This window comes from Canis aureus, chromosome 26 (assembly GCF_053574225.1).
Source record: "Canis aureus isolate CA01 chromosome 26, VMU_Caureus_v.1.0, whole genome shotgun sequence".
Classification (NCBI taxonomy): Eukaryota; Metazoa; Chordata; class Mammalia; order Carnivora; family Canidae; genus Canis; species Canis aureus.
The window spans coordinates 10,793,051-10,811,653 of NC_135636.1; the positions used below are offsets into that span (position 1 = coordinate 10,793,051).

The following is an 18,603-nucleotide window of genomic DNA, read 5'->3' on the forward strand; positions in this document are numbered from 1 at the left end:
TTCAGTACTCACTAAAAAAAACAAAACAAAACAAAACAAAACAAAAAAAACAAAACTGTATAACTTCAAACACCACAGAGAAAAAGGAGATAAAACCTAAATAGTCCAATAGGGTGCCGAAATAAAGGGGGTGGGAGAAAATAAGCAAAGAAGGAGGATTATAAATAGGAATGACAAAATAAAGGTTTAAATGAGTCCAATTATGTAGGAAATCACAATAGGCGTTGATGAATTAAACCTACCAGTTAAAAAGACAAATTACTACACTAGTCTTAAAATAAAATCCAGCTTTATGCTATTTTTAAGAGTTCTACGTAAAATATACGAACACAGATAGGTTGAAAGTAAAGAATAGACCAGGATTCTAGGCCAATATTAACCTCTCAAAAGTTGAGTATAACTTTTTAAATAGTCAGACAAACTAGACTTTCATGGGGGAAAAAAGTTTATTATTAGGGATAAAGAAGGTCACTATATAATGGGGAAATAGCAGACGCTCTATCAGGAAGATGTAACAATGCTAATCTGATGTTCACCTAATGAGATGGCCTTCAAATAAAGCCCAAATTGACAGCTTCCCAGCAGAAACTGGTAAGTCCATGATCATGGTGGGAAATGTTAAAAGCTCTCAATAGCTATAGATTGAGCTGGAAAAACCTGATTCTATAGAAGGTTATTAAGCTCAAACTAAGGATACACATAGAATCTTTCACTCCATAGAGTACACATGTATTTATAAAAATTGACCACAATCTAACAAAATTTACCAAATACCATAATCTAAATCAGTATGTTGAGCTTCAAAATCAATTTAATTGATTACAAAAAGCCTTTCCAAATGTTTTAATGGTGTAGGAAATCCTGGTGCATCACATGTACTAGTATTGAGTTATTTCATGAAAGTTCTGTTATTTATGCATTGTATATATGTACATTGGCTAGTGTGTATGCTTCAGTGTCCTGGGTCATGTAAAAAATTCTTAATATGTCTAGATCCTGGTTAAAAATCTATATCACACAGAACAGATTTTCTAATGACAGCAGAGTTAAATGAGCAATTATCAATAATAATTCAAAGCCCCCATGTGTTAGGGAAGTTAAGGACACTGCCACCTCACGAGTCTAAGAGATCATATGGGAATTAGAAGATAAAACTGAACAATCGTGAAAATTGTGTGTGCTGCAGCTTGTAGGATGAAGCTAGAACAGTAATTAGAGGGAAATTTATTGCCTTAAATACTTGGCTACAAGAAAAAAAAAAAGGCCTGAAAATAGTAAATGTCCATGTCAGGAAGTTAAAAAGAACAGAATAAACCAATGGAAATTAGAAGAAGGAGTAATGAAAATTAATTACGTATACTGGATCACAGACCCAAAAGCTGATTCTGGAATCATCATTGAAATTGAATCAACGATGTGTAACAGCCAAGACATGGAACCAACCTAACTGTCCATTGACAGATGAGTCGGTAAAGAAGTTGTGCCCCACCCCCCATGCACAAGCACATACATGTACACACATGATGGAATATTTCCCAGCCATAAAGGAAACCTTACCATTTGCGACAACATAGATGGAGCTTGAGGGCGTTATGCCAAGTGAAACAAATCAGAGGAAGATGAGTTCATATGATCTCACGTGTATGTGAAATCTAAAAAAACAAAACAAAACAAAACCAGTCTCCTAGAAAGAGAGATGATGTGTGGTTACCATGGGCAGGGGGAGAGGGAATTGCAGCAAGGGGTCAGAAGGCACAGATTCCCAGTTACAACATAAGTGTGTGCTAGGGACATACCAGACAGTTTGATGACTAAGCTAACATTGCTGTATGCTTATGTCTGAAAGTTAAGAGAGTGAGAGTTCTCCTCACAAGGAAAAAATTTGTTTTCCTTTTTTTTTTTCTCTTATTGTTGTCTCTATGAGATGATGGATGTTAACCGAAGTTAGCATAGTAATCATCTCACTCTGTGTGCAAAAGTCATGGCATTGTGCTCTACTCCTTAAGCTTACACAGTTCTGTATATGTCCGTTCTAGTTCAATAAAACTGAGTGGGAAAATGAAATTAGCACTTAAAAATCAGCTTCTAACCCCTCCTTCCACTGCCAAGAACAGATCTGGAAACACCAGATCTTGAGAGTTTTATAGGCAGGTTCTACCAAACCTACAAAGAACAAGGGGAAAGTGACCATCCTTAGTTTTATGAGCTGCAAGTGACCTTGCTACTGAGATTCCAAAGGAACGGGGTCATGAGAATGACCCCTGATTTTTCTCACAAGCATACATGCAAATCTCACATTAAAAAAAAAAAAAGTGAACAGACCAAATCTAGTGATACATTAAAAAAGAAAAGGCCCAACGTCAAGAAGTGTTTATACCATACGAACCATCTGTGAGTTAACATTAGAATATATATTATTGTGATTCAACCCATTTCAGATTAGAGAAAATGTCAAGTAATAAAAAGCATTTGCTAATGTTCAGTACCCAATTGCTTAAAAAGAAGAAAAGAAAGGTAAGTAGGAATATAAGATAGCTGAACCTGATAAAATGTTTCTCCCAAAAAACCTGTGGTCAACATGGCATCTGATAGAGGTGGAAACTTAGAGATGAGTCGTCCAGTAAGCTCCGTTCCGACCCTGATCAATGCAGCTTCAGAGTCCTGTGAAACGAGCTGAGGTGATAGGAAATGGATGGTCACAATATTTTTCACAATATTTAAAAACCTTAGGAGATGGGGGTGCCTGGGGGCTCAGTCAGTTAAGCATCCAACTCTTGACTTAGTCTCAGGTCACAATCTCAGGGTTGTGAGATGGAGCCCTGTATCCGACTTCACCGTGGGCATAGACCCTGTTTAAGATTCTCCCTCCCCCTCCCTTTGCCCCCCCCCCCCCACCCTCTAGTCACTTAAAAACAAAACAAAACACAACCTTAGAAGATGCTAGTCCTGATGTGGTTGTATCTGCCAGGGTCTCTGATTTATGGTCATTCTGTTTTAGTTCTGTGCCTTCCTGGCTGGTCACCTGGTGTCCAGAGAGTACATCCAGACACTTGCCCTCTCGGGTACCCACCCAGCATACCCCACGCCCCACACTTCTCCATGGCATGTGATGAGACCCGGCTGTTGAGGTCTCTTCACAGAACTTCACCAAATCCTGATCGCTTGTTGGCCTGAACCGGCCAATTTGGACTGGGTAGATCGGACCACACGAGTTAGCAGATGTTTTCCATGCCTAAAGAACTGAGGGCTTCCACTCACTTTTGCTCCTTGAATCCTTACCGCCCAGGAACAGAAGAGAGGCCATTCTCTACCACCCTCAGGGTGGCTCGTTGAGTTTGAGCCTGCCGAGCCTGGGAGTGGTCCCCGAGCCTCTGGGTGGCCTCCTGCTTCCTTTCCTCCCAGAGCCTCTGCCTTTCTGCTCCACACTCTTAAGTGTGCTAGTGATAATAAGTAAAAGCACATATTTCATAAATGTTTCCCGAAGTGAGAGAACGTAGCTTTTTGGGGGACGCCTGGGTGGCTCAGTGGTTGAGCGTCTGCCTTCAGCTCATGGTGTGTTCCCGGGGTCCTGGGATTGAATCTTGCATCGAGCTTCACGCAGGAATCCTGTGCTTCCTCTGCCTGTGTCTCTGCCTCAGTCTCTGTGTCTCTCATGAATAAATAAGTAATCTTAAAAAAAAAAAATGCTGGTCTTGAGAGCACACTTGGAGGCCTCACTGGCTTTCCCACCCCTGTGAGTCTGGGATCTCAATGATGTTAATGCCGCACCCACGCCAACTGCAGAGGCAGGATAGCCGGCTTTCACTTCGATTTCTTTGCTGTTTGTGGCCATACGGCCTTAGCCGTAAATGTTCCAGTGTATTCTTTCTGAAGACTAGGGCTTTTCATTTTCCTGTGAACGATTTCTTTTAGAGAAATTCTAACTCAGGAATTAGTGGCAGGGATATAATTTCTTTTTAGAGCAGCCCGTTCTGCAAAACTTGGAAGACACATTTTGTGCTGCCACCAAACATACATTTGTGTGTGCGGCAGAAGAAAAATATTCTCCCAAGCTAGCTTTTCTCATGTCTGTGCTCCCAACAGAGGATATATTTTTGTATCCCATATTTGCCTAACTTGAGTACGATTCAAGGCAGCTTTTTCAGGTGTGGCTTTTCTGCTTCCACCACAAGGCCTCACTGATCCCACAGTGCTCCACGGGAACCAGACCCTGCTTTGTGGGAGCCTGGTGACTGTGTTGGCATGGTGACCCTGCTGCAGCTCCATGGGAGACGGCCCTTGCAATGTACAGTTGCTGACAAGCCACTTGGGGCTTCTGGAGTGACCCAGGCATCGCACTGCCTCGGGAGAAGGGGAATGTGTCAGAGGATTTTTGTCATCTGAATAGGTTAATACAGTGATTATAGTGTAGTTTTTGTAATGGGATGTATTCCTGTTGGCTAAGTTTTGAGAGGTTCTTGTGAGCACTCAGAGTTTTAGCTGGTGGATGGCCCACCAAGAAATGGAAGTTGACTGTAGTACATTCCAGGCCTTCTTGTCCCTTCCCTCCTGTCCACTGGATTCCCTCCAGGGGTAAGCAGGGTGCAGTTGCCTTTCTGGTACCTCGTTTGTGAGTGTGTCCCTGGAAAGGCTAATTTGGGACAGCCTCTCTTGAGGGTGCCTGGCTGTGGCTCACACTGCCACAACCCACACCCAGAGATCAGAATCCACTTGCCCAGGATTTGAAGGCTCCATGAGCCCACCTCACACATCACCCGTGGAGATTGTGGCTGTGATAAAGAGGTTCCCCTGGTATTTGAGACCCAGGGTGATAGTCCGGGAGAAGTAAATGTCCCAGCCACAGCTGGTGGGGTTACCGCTGGGGGAGCACATGCTGTGGCATTTTTATCATGAGTCCCTTAAACCCTGTTCCTGCAAGGGGCTTGTTTAGAAAGCCACAGTGAAACTTTGTGTGTGTGTATGTGTGTATGTGTGTTATGTGATGGAAATGCTGCTTCTTTGAACTAATGCTGAGACATTTAACACCATCTCTTCTCAGTCCCTTCTTTAAAATGCCCTAGTATCACCATTTGGATTTTGTGATTTTTTTTTTCTTTTTTTTTTGATTTTGTGATTTTTGAGAAATTCCTACCCTCTTGCCCTCCAGGGTAGGAATATCAACTGACAAGGCTGGACCCGGCCTACTCCAAGGTCTAGAGATTGGGGTGTGGAGGTCATGCCAGGTGATGGGGCCTGTTGACCTCTCTCCTTCTGCTCCCTCCTCCCTCTTTCTACCTTCCCTTTCCCGCCTACTTAGATTTGCATTCTATTTACTAATTCCATTGCTGCCTCCCTTTAGGGGGCCTAGGATCTGTTCAGGGGACTGGGAATGTAATAGTAGCATCAAAATTCGTTGATACTAGATGAATGCATCCGAATCAGTAAGCCTCCTGGGGTTCCTCACCAAAGTCAGACCCAGCCTGGGCTGGCAGCCAGGAAGGCATGGACTCTGGAACAAGGGCAGTGAGAAGAGTTGGCTCATCCTCTTGGTTTGGAGAGTGTCAGCAGGCAAAGGGCTCCTTCCCTGGGTTGAGGATTGGGTCTGGTGACACGGTTTTCTCTCCTTCTTTGCAACCTGCAGACATGAAATTCCAAACTTGGGGTCTTTTATTTGGTGTACTTTGTAAGACTTCCTGTTTCCTCACATGCAAGTTGCAAGTTCTGCAACTTTTTTTTTTTTTCTTTTCTTTTTGAAGGGGCTCGAGAGGGAGAAGGAGAGGAAGAGAAAATCATAAGCAGGCTCCATGCCCAGCACTGAGCTGGACACAGGGCTCAGTCTCGCAACCCTGAGATCATGACCTGAGCATAAATCAAGAGTCCTGTGCTCAATTGACTGAGCCCCCAGGCTCCTCACAAGTTCTTCAGCTTTTTAGGAGCTGTCTTGAAGGCCAGTTTTTTTCTCAACAAGTGTTATCATTTCACAGGATTCTGAAGGCTTATCTCTGACCCTGTGTTGTCATGTTTATCAGCACTGGGGAAGAGAGACAACAGAGTAGAGATGGCATGCCAGAGGTCTGCTGGCCAGAATGCATGCAGCTGAAAGCCTGCAGAAATAACTTGGTTTGGTTTACATGGTTTTTTTTTTTTTAATCAGTTGATTTCACTTTAGAAAAAAAGATTTCTAGCCTAATGCGAAAAAGCAAAAGATCTCTCAATATGGCACTCACATTTCTACAACAATCGGCTATGGCTGGGTGACACATTCCCCCCCTAATTTACTGGAGCATTCTTGTCACAGTCCTCACCACTCCCTGTTGTCTCACCCCTGGCCTGTACTTACGCTTATGTGTATCTTTGACCCCTGAAGCAGAGAATCTCTTGGATTGTGATTGTGGCTTCTGAGTCTCCAGGGTATTATGTATCCAGAACTGTACTCTACATTCCTCTGTTGCTTCCTACCTTAGAATAGGGGCTGCTCATAGCTTACATAAAAACTCACTTCTGGGGCACCTGGGTGGTGCAGTTGCCTAAGTGTTTGACTCTTGGTTTCGACTCTGGTCGTGATCTCAGAGTCTTGAGATCAAGCCCCGGATTAGGCTTCAGGGTCTTGAGCTTGAGCCCCGTGTTGGGCTCTACATTCTGTGTGGAGTCTACTTAAGTTCTCTTTGCTCCTTCCCCCGTGAGCATGAATGTTTTCTCTCTCTCTCTCTCTCTCTCTCAAATAAGTAAATCTTAAAAGAAAAAAACCTCACTTCCAAAGAGGGACAGGAAGGAATGTATGACGTCAGAGATTGCCGGAATTTGTTTCTTCTTTGAAACTATCAGTCTGAAGAACTAGTGAAAGCTTAAGTTTGGGGGTAGGGTTGAGGATGGAAACTGTCAAATGCCACTTTCTGCAAAAAGTAACCTACGTGTATGTATTTGGCAGGTAAAGGGAAAGCAAGCCAGGATGGATATTTACGACACTCAGACCTTGGGGGTTATGGTATTCGGTGGATTCATGGTCGTTTCTGCCATCGGCATCTTCCTGGTGTCAACCTTTTCCATGAAGGAGACGTCATATGAAGAAGCCCTAGCCAACCAGCGCAAGGAGATGGCAAAAACTCACCACCAGAAAGTAGAGAAGAAAAAGAAGGAGAAAACAGTGGAGAAGAAAGGAAAAACCAAGAAAAAGGAAGAGAAACCTAACGGGAAGATACCTGACCATGAGCCAGCCCCCAATGTGACCATCCTTCTCAAAGACCCAGTGAGGGCACCCGCAGTGCCCGTGGCTCCAACTCCGGTCCAGCCTCCTGTGGTCATTGCCCCTGTAGCCACAGTACCAGCCATGCCCCAAGAGAAGTTGGCCCCTTCTCCTAAGGACAAAAAGAAAAAGGAGAAAAAAGTGGCAAAGGTGGAACCAGCAGTCAGTTCTGTAGTGAATTCCGTCCAAGTTCTTGCCTCCAAGGCTGCCATCTTAGAAACTGCTCCCAAGGAGGTGCCTATGGTGGTTGTGCCCCCAGTGGGTGCCAAGGCCGGTACCCCAGCCACCAGCACTGCACAGGGCAAAAAGGCAGAGGGAGCCCAGAACCAGAGCAGAAAGGCAGAGGGAGCCCCCAACCAGGGCAAAAAGGCAGAGGGGGCCCTCAACCAAGGCAAAAAGGCAGAGGGGGCCCAGAATCAGGGCAAAAAGGTAGAAGTGGCCCCAAACCAAGGCAAAAAGGCAGAGGGGGGCCAGAATCAGGGCAAAAAGGTAGAAGGGGCCCAGAATCAGGGCAAAAAGGCAGAAGGAACCCCAAACCAGGGCAAAAAGGCAGAAGGGGCCCCCAACCAAGGCAAAAAGACAGATGGGGCTCCCAACCAGGGCAAAAAGTCAGAAGGAGCTCCAAACCAGGGCAAAAAAGTAGAGGGGGCCCAGAATCAAGGCAAAAAGGTAGAGGGGGTGCAGAATCAGGGCAAAAAAGCCGAAGGGGCACAGAATCAGGGCAAAAAGGCAGAAGGGACCTCCAGCCAGGGTAGAAAAGAGGAGGGGACCCCAAACCTGGGCAAAAAGGCAGAGGGGAGCCCCAATCAGGGCAAAAAGGTGGAAGTGGTTCAGAACCAGAGCAAAAAGGTAGAGGGAGCCCCCAACCAGGGCAAAAAAGCAGAGGGGTCTCAGAACCAGGGCAAAAAGACAGAAGGGGCCTCCAACCAAGGCAAAAAGGTGGATGGGGCTCAGAACCAGGGCAAAAAGGCAGAGGGAGCCCCCAACCAGGGTAAAAAGGTAGAGGGGGCTCAGAACCAGGGCAAAAAGGCAGAGGGGACCCCCAACCAGGGTAAAAAGGCAGAGGGGGCTCAGAACCAGGGCAAAAAGGCAGAGGGGGCTCCCAACCAGGGCAAAAAGGCAGAGGGGGCTCCCAACCAGGGCAAAAAGGCAGAGGGGGCTCCCAACCAGGGCAAAAAGGCAGAGGCGGCTCCCAACCAGGGCAAAAAGGCAGAGGGGGCTCCCAACCAGGGCAAAAAGGCAGAGGCGGCTCCCAACCAGGGCAAAAAGGCAGAGGGGGCTCCCAACCAGGGCAAAAAGGCAGAGGGGGCCCAGAATCAGGGCAAAAAGGCAGAGGGGGCTCCCAACCAGGGTAAAAAGGCAGATTTGGTTGCTAATCAAGGCACAAAGGCAGAGGGTGTTGCAGGCCAGGGGAAAAAAGCAGAGGGGGCCCCCAATCAAGGCAAAAAGGGAGAAGGAACCCCAAACCAGGGCAAAAAGTCAGAAGGATCTCCCAACCAGGGCAAAAAGGTGGATGCGTCTGCCAATCAGAGTAAAAGGGCAGAGTCAGCTCCTATCCAAGGCAAAAATGCAGATATGGTCCAAAGCCAAGAGGCACCAAAGCAAGAGGCTCCTGCAAAGAAGAAATCTGGTTCAAAGAAGAAAGGTGAGCCTGGTAAGTAGTTGTGATTTCTCTGTGAACTTGGAGGGAAGAGCTATCTTTCAGTGGCTTATGAGGAGCCCTATGTATCAGTTAGCTGTTGCCACAACAACTGTGTAACAAACGTACCAGAATTCAGTGGCTTACACTGGCAGTCATTTACTCTTGGTCATGCTTTTGTTGAATTGGCTGAAGGTTGACTGATCTGGGTTGTCTTAGGTGAGTGGCTCTGCTTCATGCTGCCGTTGAACTGGGTTTGGCTCCTTGCTGCAGGTCAAGCCTAGGTCTGCTGCACATGTGTTGATTCTGGGGCCCAGGCTGAGGCTTTAGAGATTCTAGCGGGCCCCAGAGGCCCTCTTTTTGGTGATGGCAGAGCTCTAAAAGGACACATTTCAAACCGGCATCCTGTTGGCCAGAGCAAGTCATGTGACCGAGCCAAAGTCAAGGGGCAGGAAGCCCACTGTCTCCAGTGCGAGGGACTGCCAAGAGTCGTTGGGAAAGGTGTGAGGAGGGGTGAGGAGAGGTGGAAAATTAGGAATAGTAATTCCATCCACCACTCAGTCTGGAACACTTCTGTGTCTTGGCAGATCTGTCTTAGATGCCTGGTGCATTCTTCCAACCTGTTCTGTTGCTTAGCTCACCTGGTAATCATTTCTGTATGTTTGTTAAATGAATAATCGTAGGGTATTTTTAAGGAGCAGTGGCATCCACCCCCACCCCAACCCCAGTGTTTCCTCTTCCCTACCCCAGTTATTTAATGGACCATTTTATATACATGTAAGATACTACAGAACATTAATTTTTTGTTATCGTTTTAGTGCATATTACTATAGAAATTACTCCAGTCTGAACTCAGATCACATAGGACTTTAATCGTTGAACAAATGAACCCTTAATAGCTGTGAGCCAGTGAGTTCCTGTTTCATGTTCATCACTCATTTGATACGGTAGTCTTACATTTTGTTTCCTTCCTTTCTCTCTCTCTCTCTCTCTCTCTCTCTCTCTCTCTCTCTCTCTCTCGGGGCACCTGGCTGTCTCAGTCAGTAGAACATGTGACTCTTGATCTCAGTGTCATGAGTTCAAGCCCCATGTTGGGCATGGGACTTACTTTAAAAGAAAAAAAAAAAAAGAAACATCTTTAGTCATTAGTTGATTTGGAAAATTAATTGCACTTGTCTTAATGAGGTCTCTTGAGGGGTCTGAAATGTGTAGATCTGTGCAGGGTAGCATAAGGCTCTGTGTTTTTAGCTGGGTTTTCTTTTTCTTACCACCTTTGTGCAAGTACATGAACTTTTTTTGAGTTTCCTCCTCTCCCAACTTTTGGGGGCCGTGGCATTTGCCCAGGCAGCACCCTGCTCCTTGTGAGGGGACCCTGTGCTATGTGAGCAGCTTCAGGCTCCTGCTGAGGGTCAAGGATCAGCCGCACGGGGCAGTTCAGCCTCTCAGAGCTCTCTGAAATGTTGAGCTTCCGTCTACCTCCAAGGCTGGGGGGAGGGCACACAGCCTTGTCTTCAAGGTGATATTCCACTTGACCTGGGGACGGAGTATTTGAGACAGCAGACAGGAATGGAACTGAGAACCAGCCTGTTTTCTGTAAAGCATCAAGTGTGTTTAGAATAGACCTGCCTGTGTCCTATAGCCTTCGTCCTGTAGCCAGAAATGTGATGATGCTTTAGGAAGGGAGGCAAGTGGTACTGATTTCCAGGTGATAGAGAACCTTGTTCAGAGGAAGACTTAACTTTCTCACCTGTGTGAACCTACACGGCAGCTTGTGGCATAAGAGAATTTGAACAGAGAAAAGAAATACCATAGGCCAGGATAAGAAAGATTAAATATTATGGGATGTGGCTAGTGCAAGTGCACCTGGTATTTGACTGACTTGATTGACTTGAGTACTACCTTAGGTAGCCCCATTGACCAGCCCTATATTAGCTCTCTGGTACCCACAGTTCAAACTTCATGGCCCTGGAGCCCTCCTTGACCCAAGTCAAGGTCTTCTTTATTTGAAGAAGGAACTCCTTCTCCACACCAGTGATCTGCAACCTGCTCCCAAGCATCTCCCCCTAGTCATCAGGCAGGATCTCCCCCCACTCCTGCCAAGGCTACTCACATCTCCAGACCCCGAGTTCCTGGATGCTCAGGGTCAGCCAGCGCAGCCTGAGTTTTACCCTCAAGTTGAGTGCACAGGACCCTGGAGAAACTGAGGGTGAACAGGCATAGGACCCTGGACAGACACACAGAAGCTCAACCGCTAGCAAGCAAGGAGGTAAAAGCCAGACAGCCAGAGTTGACTGCAGCCTCTTGAGCAAAGGGAGTATAACTGCATGAAAAGAATGTGGCCTGCTTCCCATTCAGCAACACGTTCATGGCCACAAGATCAGAGCCATGGATGCTAAATATGTTTCGGATTAATTCTGGAACATGAAACTGCATGGATGAGATGTCATCTCAATAGAAGGGTGAGCCCTATTCCACAAGCCACTGGGAAAATCCATGCAGTGCATGGACTTGTTCCTTAGACCCTCAATCTCCACAGCTTCTGGCTAATTGGAAACATAGAAGAAATGGGGTTTGCTGGAAAGGTGGGAATATCACTGCTAAGGACTGAAGGCTCCCCGAATAGAGAAGGCCTTGATGGCTCATTACTGACCTCTGACCTCAGAGTGCATCTTCAGAGCAAGCCCTGAATTGCATATCTGTATTTGGGAACCCCCAACTGCCAAACTGAGGAAGAAAGTAGACACTTCACTCACTCCACCCTCAAGCCTACGGAACTTTACAGACAAGAGCTGCAAAGCCCCTGGCAGCCAGGCTATGGATACCCATCGTCTTGCCCTACACGCCGCCCTGGCAGTGATATGGGGCCCTTACTATCCCCACCCCCCACCCCCACAGCCCCCACCCCTGCAGGGGATGGTTCTGGAACCAACAGCATTGGCATCTCCTGGGAGCTGGTTAGAAATGCCGAGTCTCAGGCTCCACCCAGAACTAATGAGTCAGACTCTCTGTTACCAGTTCCCCAGGTGATTCACCTGCATGGTAGAGTTGGAAAAGCACTGCACTGGGGGAAATTTCCACTATTTCTGGGCACACAGAGTATTTCAGGATCCTCATGTTGTTGGTGCCAAGAGTGACCTGCATCCTCCCAGGGATGGGGCTCGAGGATGGCTTTATACCCTAGCCACAGGAACACAAGGCTGAGGCCCCACAGCGTGCACACTCAGGGACATGAAAAATAAAGTACAAGACCGTTTTTTTCCCCATGTCTCTAGACCCTCAGACCCCCTGAAGAATAGAGAAATTTACCTCTCAGGTATCCTCCCAGCTACACATACCCGGCATGGCTGGGTTTTCATTCTGGATCTGACAATCCCATGTGGCTGCTTTTATGGCCAGTGCCCTATATTGGCCTTTGCAGTTTTCTCATTGTGACATTGGAGTGATGTAAAGTGTCCCGCCACCCGGTAAGGTGTCTCGCCACCCGGACTAATCAATATTAATTTTGGCTGTTGTTTGAGATTTCCTAGGGTTTGCTTTCTTTTTAAATTCAATTGAATTCATCCAGACCTGACAGTTTTAAAGGGGTCCCTTTAAGCAGACTCTTCCAAATCTTGAACATGTTGCCCAAGATCAGAATGTTTCATCCCCCTGCCGCCATTGACGTGACACTCTGTCTGTAAGTGCTCAGTAGTCACCTGGGGCCTACCCTGGACAGAGTGGTGAAGAACATCTCCATTGGCACAGTAGGCGCTGTTGCACAGTGCTGTTCTAAAGCAGAGCCACCAAGAGGGGGGGCAGCCTGTGATAATGAACACGTCTCTGCAGCTTTATGTTGGTACCATGCGGCTCATCTCATGCTTTATTCTCTCTGCCTGCATCCTGGATGGAGTGGGAGTAAGCTCCTCATTGGCCTCCATACCCTAGTATGACATGACAAGTGAGGTCATGGAGGCTGTGGCCGGCCCATGACACATGACAGATCAATAGCAAAACCTGCCCCAGAGCTGAGGCACACCACAGACAGGCTTGTGCCCTCACTTGTCACCACGTGGGTCCAGCAGGGTCCTCGCTGACCAGCGCCCTAGAGAGAGACCAGGCAGGTGTGGAGGTGGGCTCGGGACATGCTTCTGCAGGCCCAACTTAGAACTCTTCCAGAATTTCTGATCTGTTTTTTCTACAAGAACAAATCAGGGCCATGTGGCAGGTTTTTACCACTTGTCCATGGCCAGATTTGACAGTGAACACCTGCCTTCCTAATCCATGCCTTAAGAATCTATTACTGTATAAAGATGTCCTTCCAGCAAACAAATACTAACAATATAGAAGCACGGAGGGTGAAAAACCAGGTCTTTCCACTCCATGCCTTTTACAACCCATTCCTGGGGGAGCCTGGGAGATATACTCTTCACATTGGCAAACACAGATGGGACTTGTGGTGCACACAGCTTTCGAGCTTGCTTTGCTGACCAGAGTATTGGTGACATTCCATACTGTACCTACGTGGCTTCCAGCTACATCCTATTCCAGCGCGTGAATGTCTCATTTATTTATTTAAACGACAATAAATAGTGTGCAGGTTTTTTTTTAAAGATTTATTTTTTTTTTAAGATGTATTTATTCATGAGAGACACAGAGGCAGAGACACAGGCAGAGCGAGAAGCAGGTTCCCTGTGGAGAGTCCAATGTGGGACTCGATCCCAGGATCCCGGGATCCTGACCTGAGCTGAAGGCAGATGCTCAACCACTGAGCCACCCAGGTGCCCCAAAGATTAATTTTTTAAAAAAATGATAGTGAGTGGGGGGAGGGGCAGGGGGAGAGAATCTTCAGCAGACTGCCCGCTGAGTGTGGAGCCCAAGATGCGGGGCTGGATCTCACAACCTCTGAGATCCTGACCTAAGCCAAAGCCAAGAGTCGGGCACTTAACAAACTGAGCCACCCAGGCACCCTGATAGTGTGCAGTTTTTTTGCTGCTAAAATTGACACTGTAATGTGTATTACAGTGTGAGCATCTCCATAGATATGTCATTGCTAAGTGGAAAGGCAGGTACATTTTTAGTTTAGGACGGCAGTGCTGCATCGCTCCCCAAAGACATTTCACGATATCCTGTTCTCGAAGAGTGATGCGAGGCCCACACGTGGGTTTTCCAGAGCCTTGCACCTGACTTAACTGCTCCCGTGGTGCTGTAGGAGTGAATGGTGATCGCTTCAGGGGAGCATGATAATCCCAGGTGTGGAATAAGGAGAAGACACTTGCTCATGAAACAGAAGGCACGGATTCTTATCTCCTTGTTTGCAGAAAAGGGAACTCAGGGAACTGAAGAGAAGTGGAAATGTCCCCAGAACTAAAGCTCCGGAGCATGTGCGGCATGGCTGCAGGCCTATGCTTGCTCATTCCTGTGCGTGGTGTTCATTAGGATAAGCCTCATCCCTCTTACAGGAAGCATGCTGTGTACACGGTGGTGGTTTCTTGAAAATCTCTTGTGCTCAGGCTCTGTGTTTGCTGGCGCAGTTGTGTCAGCCACCTGCCCTGTGCTGCCCATGAGTTAACGGTTGTGTGAGGTTACACGTGTAGGAGAGCCCTTTTGTCCCAGCACCTGGAAGTGAGTCCAGATTAGCACAGTGCAGGCCTGGCCTCCAGATAAACCAAGGACAGAGTTGGGAAATGTGGGAGGCCCATTTGCACATGCTCCAGACCATTGTGCTTCTGCTAAAGCTTGGCATGCGCACCATTGCCACCGAGCATGGCCCTTTTTCCTTGCACTGGCCTCACACCAGACCCCCATCATTGCCTGTGGCCTGTTTGCTCCATGGTCGGAAGGCCATCGAGTCAGGGCTCAGGGGATCCCACCCAACCTGCAGGAGGTAGAAAACGCTTCCAGACACCCAACAATGACTGATACACACAAGTCTCTGTGGGAGAAAGGCCCTCTGGAGAGACAGAATGATGGGTAAATTTTTGTGTCTTTCCTTGGCCTTTCTGCATTTTCCAGTTTTTTGGTAACATGTATTTTTTAAGTGAAAAAAAAAAAAAAACTCCATTATTTGTCTGTGAGTCAAACAGGCAGTCATTGTACCAAAGTGGAATCCGTTGTGAGGCAGCGCAGCCCTGGCCATTGGTCCCCTGAGCTTCCTCTGAGCAGCAGAAAGGAGTGCCTGCTCCTTTAGGGGGACTGACTCAAGAAGGACAGTGGCCAGTTCTTCTCAGGCACATCCCAGCCCTTGGTTGCCCAGTGAGCTGAGATGGAAAGTTAGTAGCTCCCACATCTGTGAACCTGCCAGGATCCTGGGGGGCCACTCAGCTTCATATGGTGCAAGGCCCCCTGCACCACCACTCCTTCTGCCAGAGCAGGTGAAAATGCACAAACAGGATCGTGTTCTGTAAAATAATGAAGCAGGGATCACCAGAGGTCAGGGAAGATAGGGAAGAATTTTCAGACTTAGGGAAACTTTGCTGAAGGGGTCTGTAGTTTAGCAGGGGCCCTAATCTGAAACCATGTGACTTGACAACAGTGACACCCCTTCCTTCATACCACCCCATCGCCCCACATTGACCTTCTTGCACTGTATGCTTGCTGGGCCATTACTAGGAATGTGACACTATTCTCAACCAGATGTTTTATTAGGCGTGTGGTTTATGAAGCTCATTTCCATGCATTTATTCCCTCATAGGTCTATAATGTGGATTTGTATGTTTTTTTTTTGTTTTTGTTTTTTTAAATTTTTATTTATTTATGATAGGCACACAGTGAGAGAGAGAGAGAGAGGCAGAGACACAGGCAGAGGGAGAAGCAGGCCCCATGCACCGGGAGCCCGACGTGGGATTCGATCCCGGATCTCCAGGATCGCGCCCTGGGCCAAAGGCAGGCGCTAAACCGCTGCGCCACCCAGGGATCCCTGGATTTGTATGTTTACCTGCTTTTGCAAAAGCAGAAACCAAAGCCCAGCTCTGTTTTGAAACAGACTTCCCAGAAGTCACATGGACAGCAGGTAGTGTCAGGGACCAGCACCTCAAGCCTTGGTCCCCCACAGCCTCCCTCAGGCTAGGCCCAGCCCACCTTAGCAGCTGCTCTTCAGCCGCTTAGAGCTGAGGAACACACAGGTGTGTATTGAGATTAGGTTTGATGCTCTTTTCTTTCAAATTTCATTTTTCCAGGTTTCAAGCTCTGAAATCTCTGTAGGGCATTTGAGCCTTTATTCACTTTCTGTGTAAGTTCTTCAAACTCAACTTTTCTTTTTTGAAAGAACAGAGGCATCCCCTAGGGAAGGAGCCAAATCAGTATGGCACTGCCATGTCTTAGAGAAGCTGCTGGATGACATTCTTCCAGAACTCTCCATTCAGTCATCTTAAAAACATGGTGGCACTGGGCCTCCTGTTGCTGGCCGCAGGCAGCAGTGGTCAGGAAACCCACAGGTGCACAGATCTTGTCTTTTCTGCAGGCACAAGCTAAAATCTTGATTGGCATGTTCTCCTTGGACCAGCTACATGCCTGAGGAAGCCTACAGAAGGATCTTGCCTGGAGGTCCTACAGTGGTTGTCTTTCTTTAAGAAATACTGTGATGCTTTTCTTTTTTTCTTTTTTTTTCTTTCTAGATATAAACTTGATTTTGTTGAAATTTTGGGGGAAAAGTTATGAGAAAAAGTCATTTAATCTATTACGGATTTTTAAATTCCATGAGACTAATGTTATGAAATGCACAACCTCCCGAGTTGCTGACAGATTACTTTTTTCTCCAAAGGAGAAGGCCTGATTCGAAGGCTCCAAATCGAGCTGCTCTTAATATTATTTGTACTTTGCTCCATGCAGTTAAAACACCAGATGTTCGTGTCTGTGGCACTCAGGGGTCCCGTGTGGCTGCTCCTCCAGGGCTTTTATCGGATCGGAAGGGCACAGCAGCCCCTGGGCAGTGGCAGGCTTTGCAGCCTGAGCTGAGCTTAGGTTGGCTGTGTGCGAGCTGCTTGTGAGCTGCAGCTGCCACCTCTGATGCATTCAGGGAATCATCCATCCAGGGCCATGGGAGGCTGCTTTCCCGCAAACTCAGGAGGACCCTCTGTGGCCTCTTTCCCCCAGTGTGAAGCCAGTGGGGAGTCTGGCAGAGATACTGGCTAGTTCTATGTCTCGAGAAACAGATATGCCTGCTGGCTTCTCTGATTGTGGTGGGGCATAGAAGGGGGGCGGTGGTGGAGGTGCCTTCTGGGCTTGGGGCCAGCAGGAGTCGGGCTCCTCTCTAAATCAGATGATTGCTTGTGCAGTGGTAGCCTTCAAGGAGGCACAGGGGAGCCCTTCCTGGACCCTGGGGCCTCCGACCCAAGTTTGGCTCAGGTCACTGAGGATGTCAGGGCCTGGAAGTCTCCCTGGTTGGGGTCTGGCTTCCTCTTGTGGGAGCCACACAGGGTCCCCTGGCCTCCACTGTTGGGATGGCACTCATGCAGGGTCAGGATGCAGCAGCCTTTGGGCCTGCCTCTGTGTGTCTGAGACAAGCTTGAAGAACTGGTTGGGATGTTTCCTGAACAAATAAGTGCTTTTGCTATTGGAGTTCTCCCCCAGCCCTCAAGACCTCATGCCTGTGGCAGCTCCACTGCCAGAGTCCCTGGATTGACACCCGGGCCTCTGCCCCCAGCTCAGCTTTTTTGGCGCCCTTAGGCCTGGTGCTTGGCCCTGGACTCTTCCCTCATCTGCCTCTGTCTCCAGTCTTGTCCCCAGGTGTCCTGAAATAGCATTCTCCAGTTGCAGACCTTTCTCCTACTGGCGTTGCTCCTTGCCTGTGAGATAGAATCCAGATCCCTGGGGCGTGTGAAGACATGGACTTACTCTAGTCTTGCTTCTCTCTGCTTGGAATAGTGAGGCCCTTCCAAGCCTCACTGCCTGTCCTCGCTGCCCTCCTTTCCCCGCCACCCTCGCTTTCTCCTCACCCAGCAGTGCCTGGCTGAAGCATCCCTTGCTTTGAAATCTTTTCTTGGCACTGCTGCCACGGTTGCTTCCTTGGCAGCATGCGCTCCGCAGGTTCCCTTTGTACGGATCTGCTGCATGGTTGCCATGCGGCCCATGTCTCCTCTGCCTCTTAGCTGGCAGTTCCACCTCCAACTTACCTTTCCAGGGACTGACTGCCAGGTACCCAGCGTGAGCTACTTTGTAGATGGAGGCCGTTGGGACCTGCCTGCCCTGGGCCAGGCCACCGGGCACCTGCATGCACCAGCTCCTGGCATTAAGCGGGATCCCTGTGATGGGCTGTTGCAGGGCCCAAGCCATAATCACCTCCCATTGATGAGCAGCTGTTGGCACCACCCTATTGGTCAAGTTGGCAAGATGTGAGCTGTGCGGGAGCGTGCCAGTAATGGGGAGAGCGGAGGGGCTGCTGCCCATAGCACTGGGTCCCAACACTGAGACCTGGCTGCTGGGGGTGCTGGTAGTTAGGCAAAGAGAAAACTCTCCCCAGAGGACTCCAAAGTTGACAGTGAGAAAGGAATTCCTAAGTGCCTTTTTGCAAGATGAGTTTAATTTTAGGTGACTGGACCTCCCAGCGTGGTCACAGAAAGGCACCTGGTTTTGGAATATGAGGCATTAAGCACATTATCTGGTGCTGCATGCTCCTTGGCTGGGGGCCCTGGGAGCAGAGGGCCATCTCCCATCACAGTATGTCCCTGCTTTACAGACATGTTGCCCCTTCAGCCTCATGACGGTGCAGACCAGGGTGCAAGGCAGTGTCTGTGGGCTCTGCTGCTCTATCTGCAGGGCTGGCTCC

At 48.0% G+C, this 18,603-nt stretch overlaps 1 protein-coding gene across 3 annotated transcripts in view; it reads left to right on the top strand.

Annotated features, from left to right (window-relative positions):
- Window positions 1–18,603, top strand: part of RRBP1 (ribosome binding protein 1) — a 65,247-nt gene that overhangs the window by 17,197 nt on the left and 29,447 nt on the right. For 2 of the 3 annotated variants that reach the window (XM_077872098.1, XM_077872095.1), the window contains exon 2: window positions 6,908–8,876. In XM_077872098.1, the coding sequence (XP_077728224.1) occupies window positions 6,929–8,876 (1,948 nt within the window). In that variant the 5' untranslated portion in view covers window positions 6,908–6,928. The remainder of the gene's footprint in view (window positions 1–6,907; window positions 8,877–18,603) is intronic. The other variant, XM_077872096.1, reaches the window with a different exon arrangement.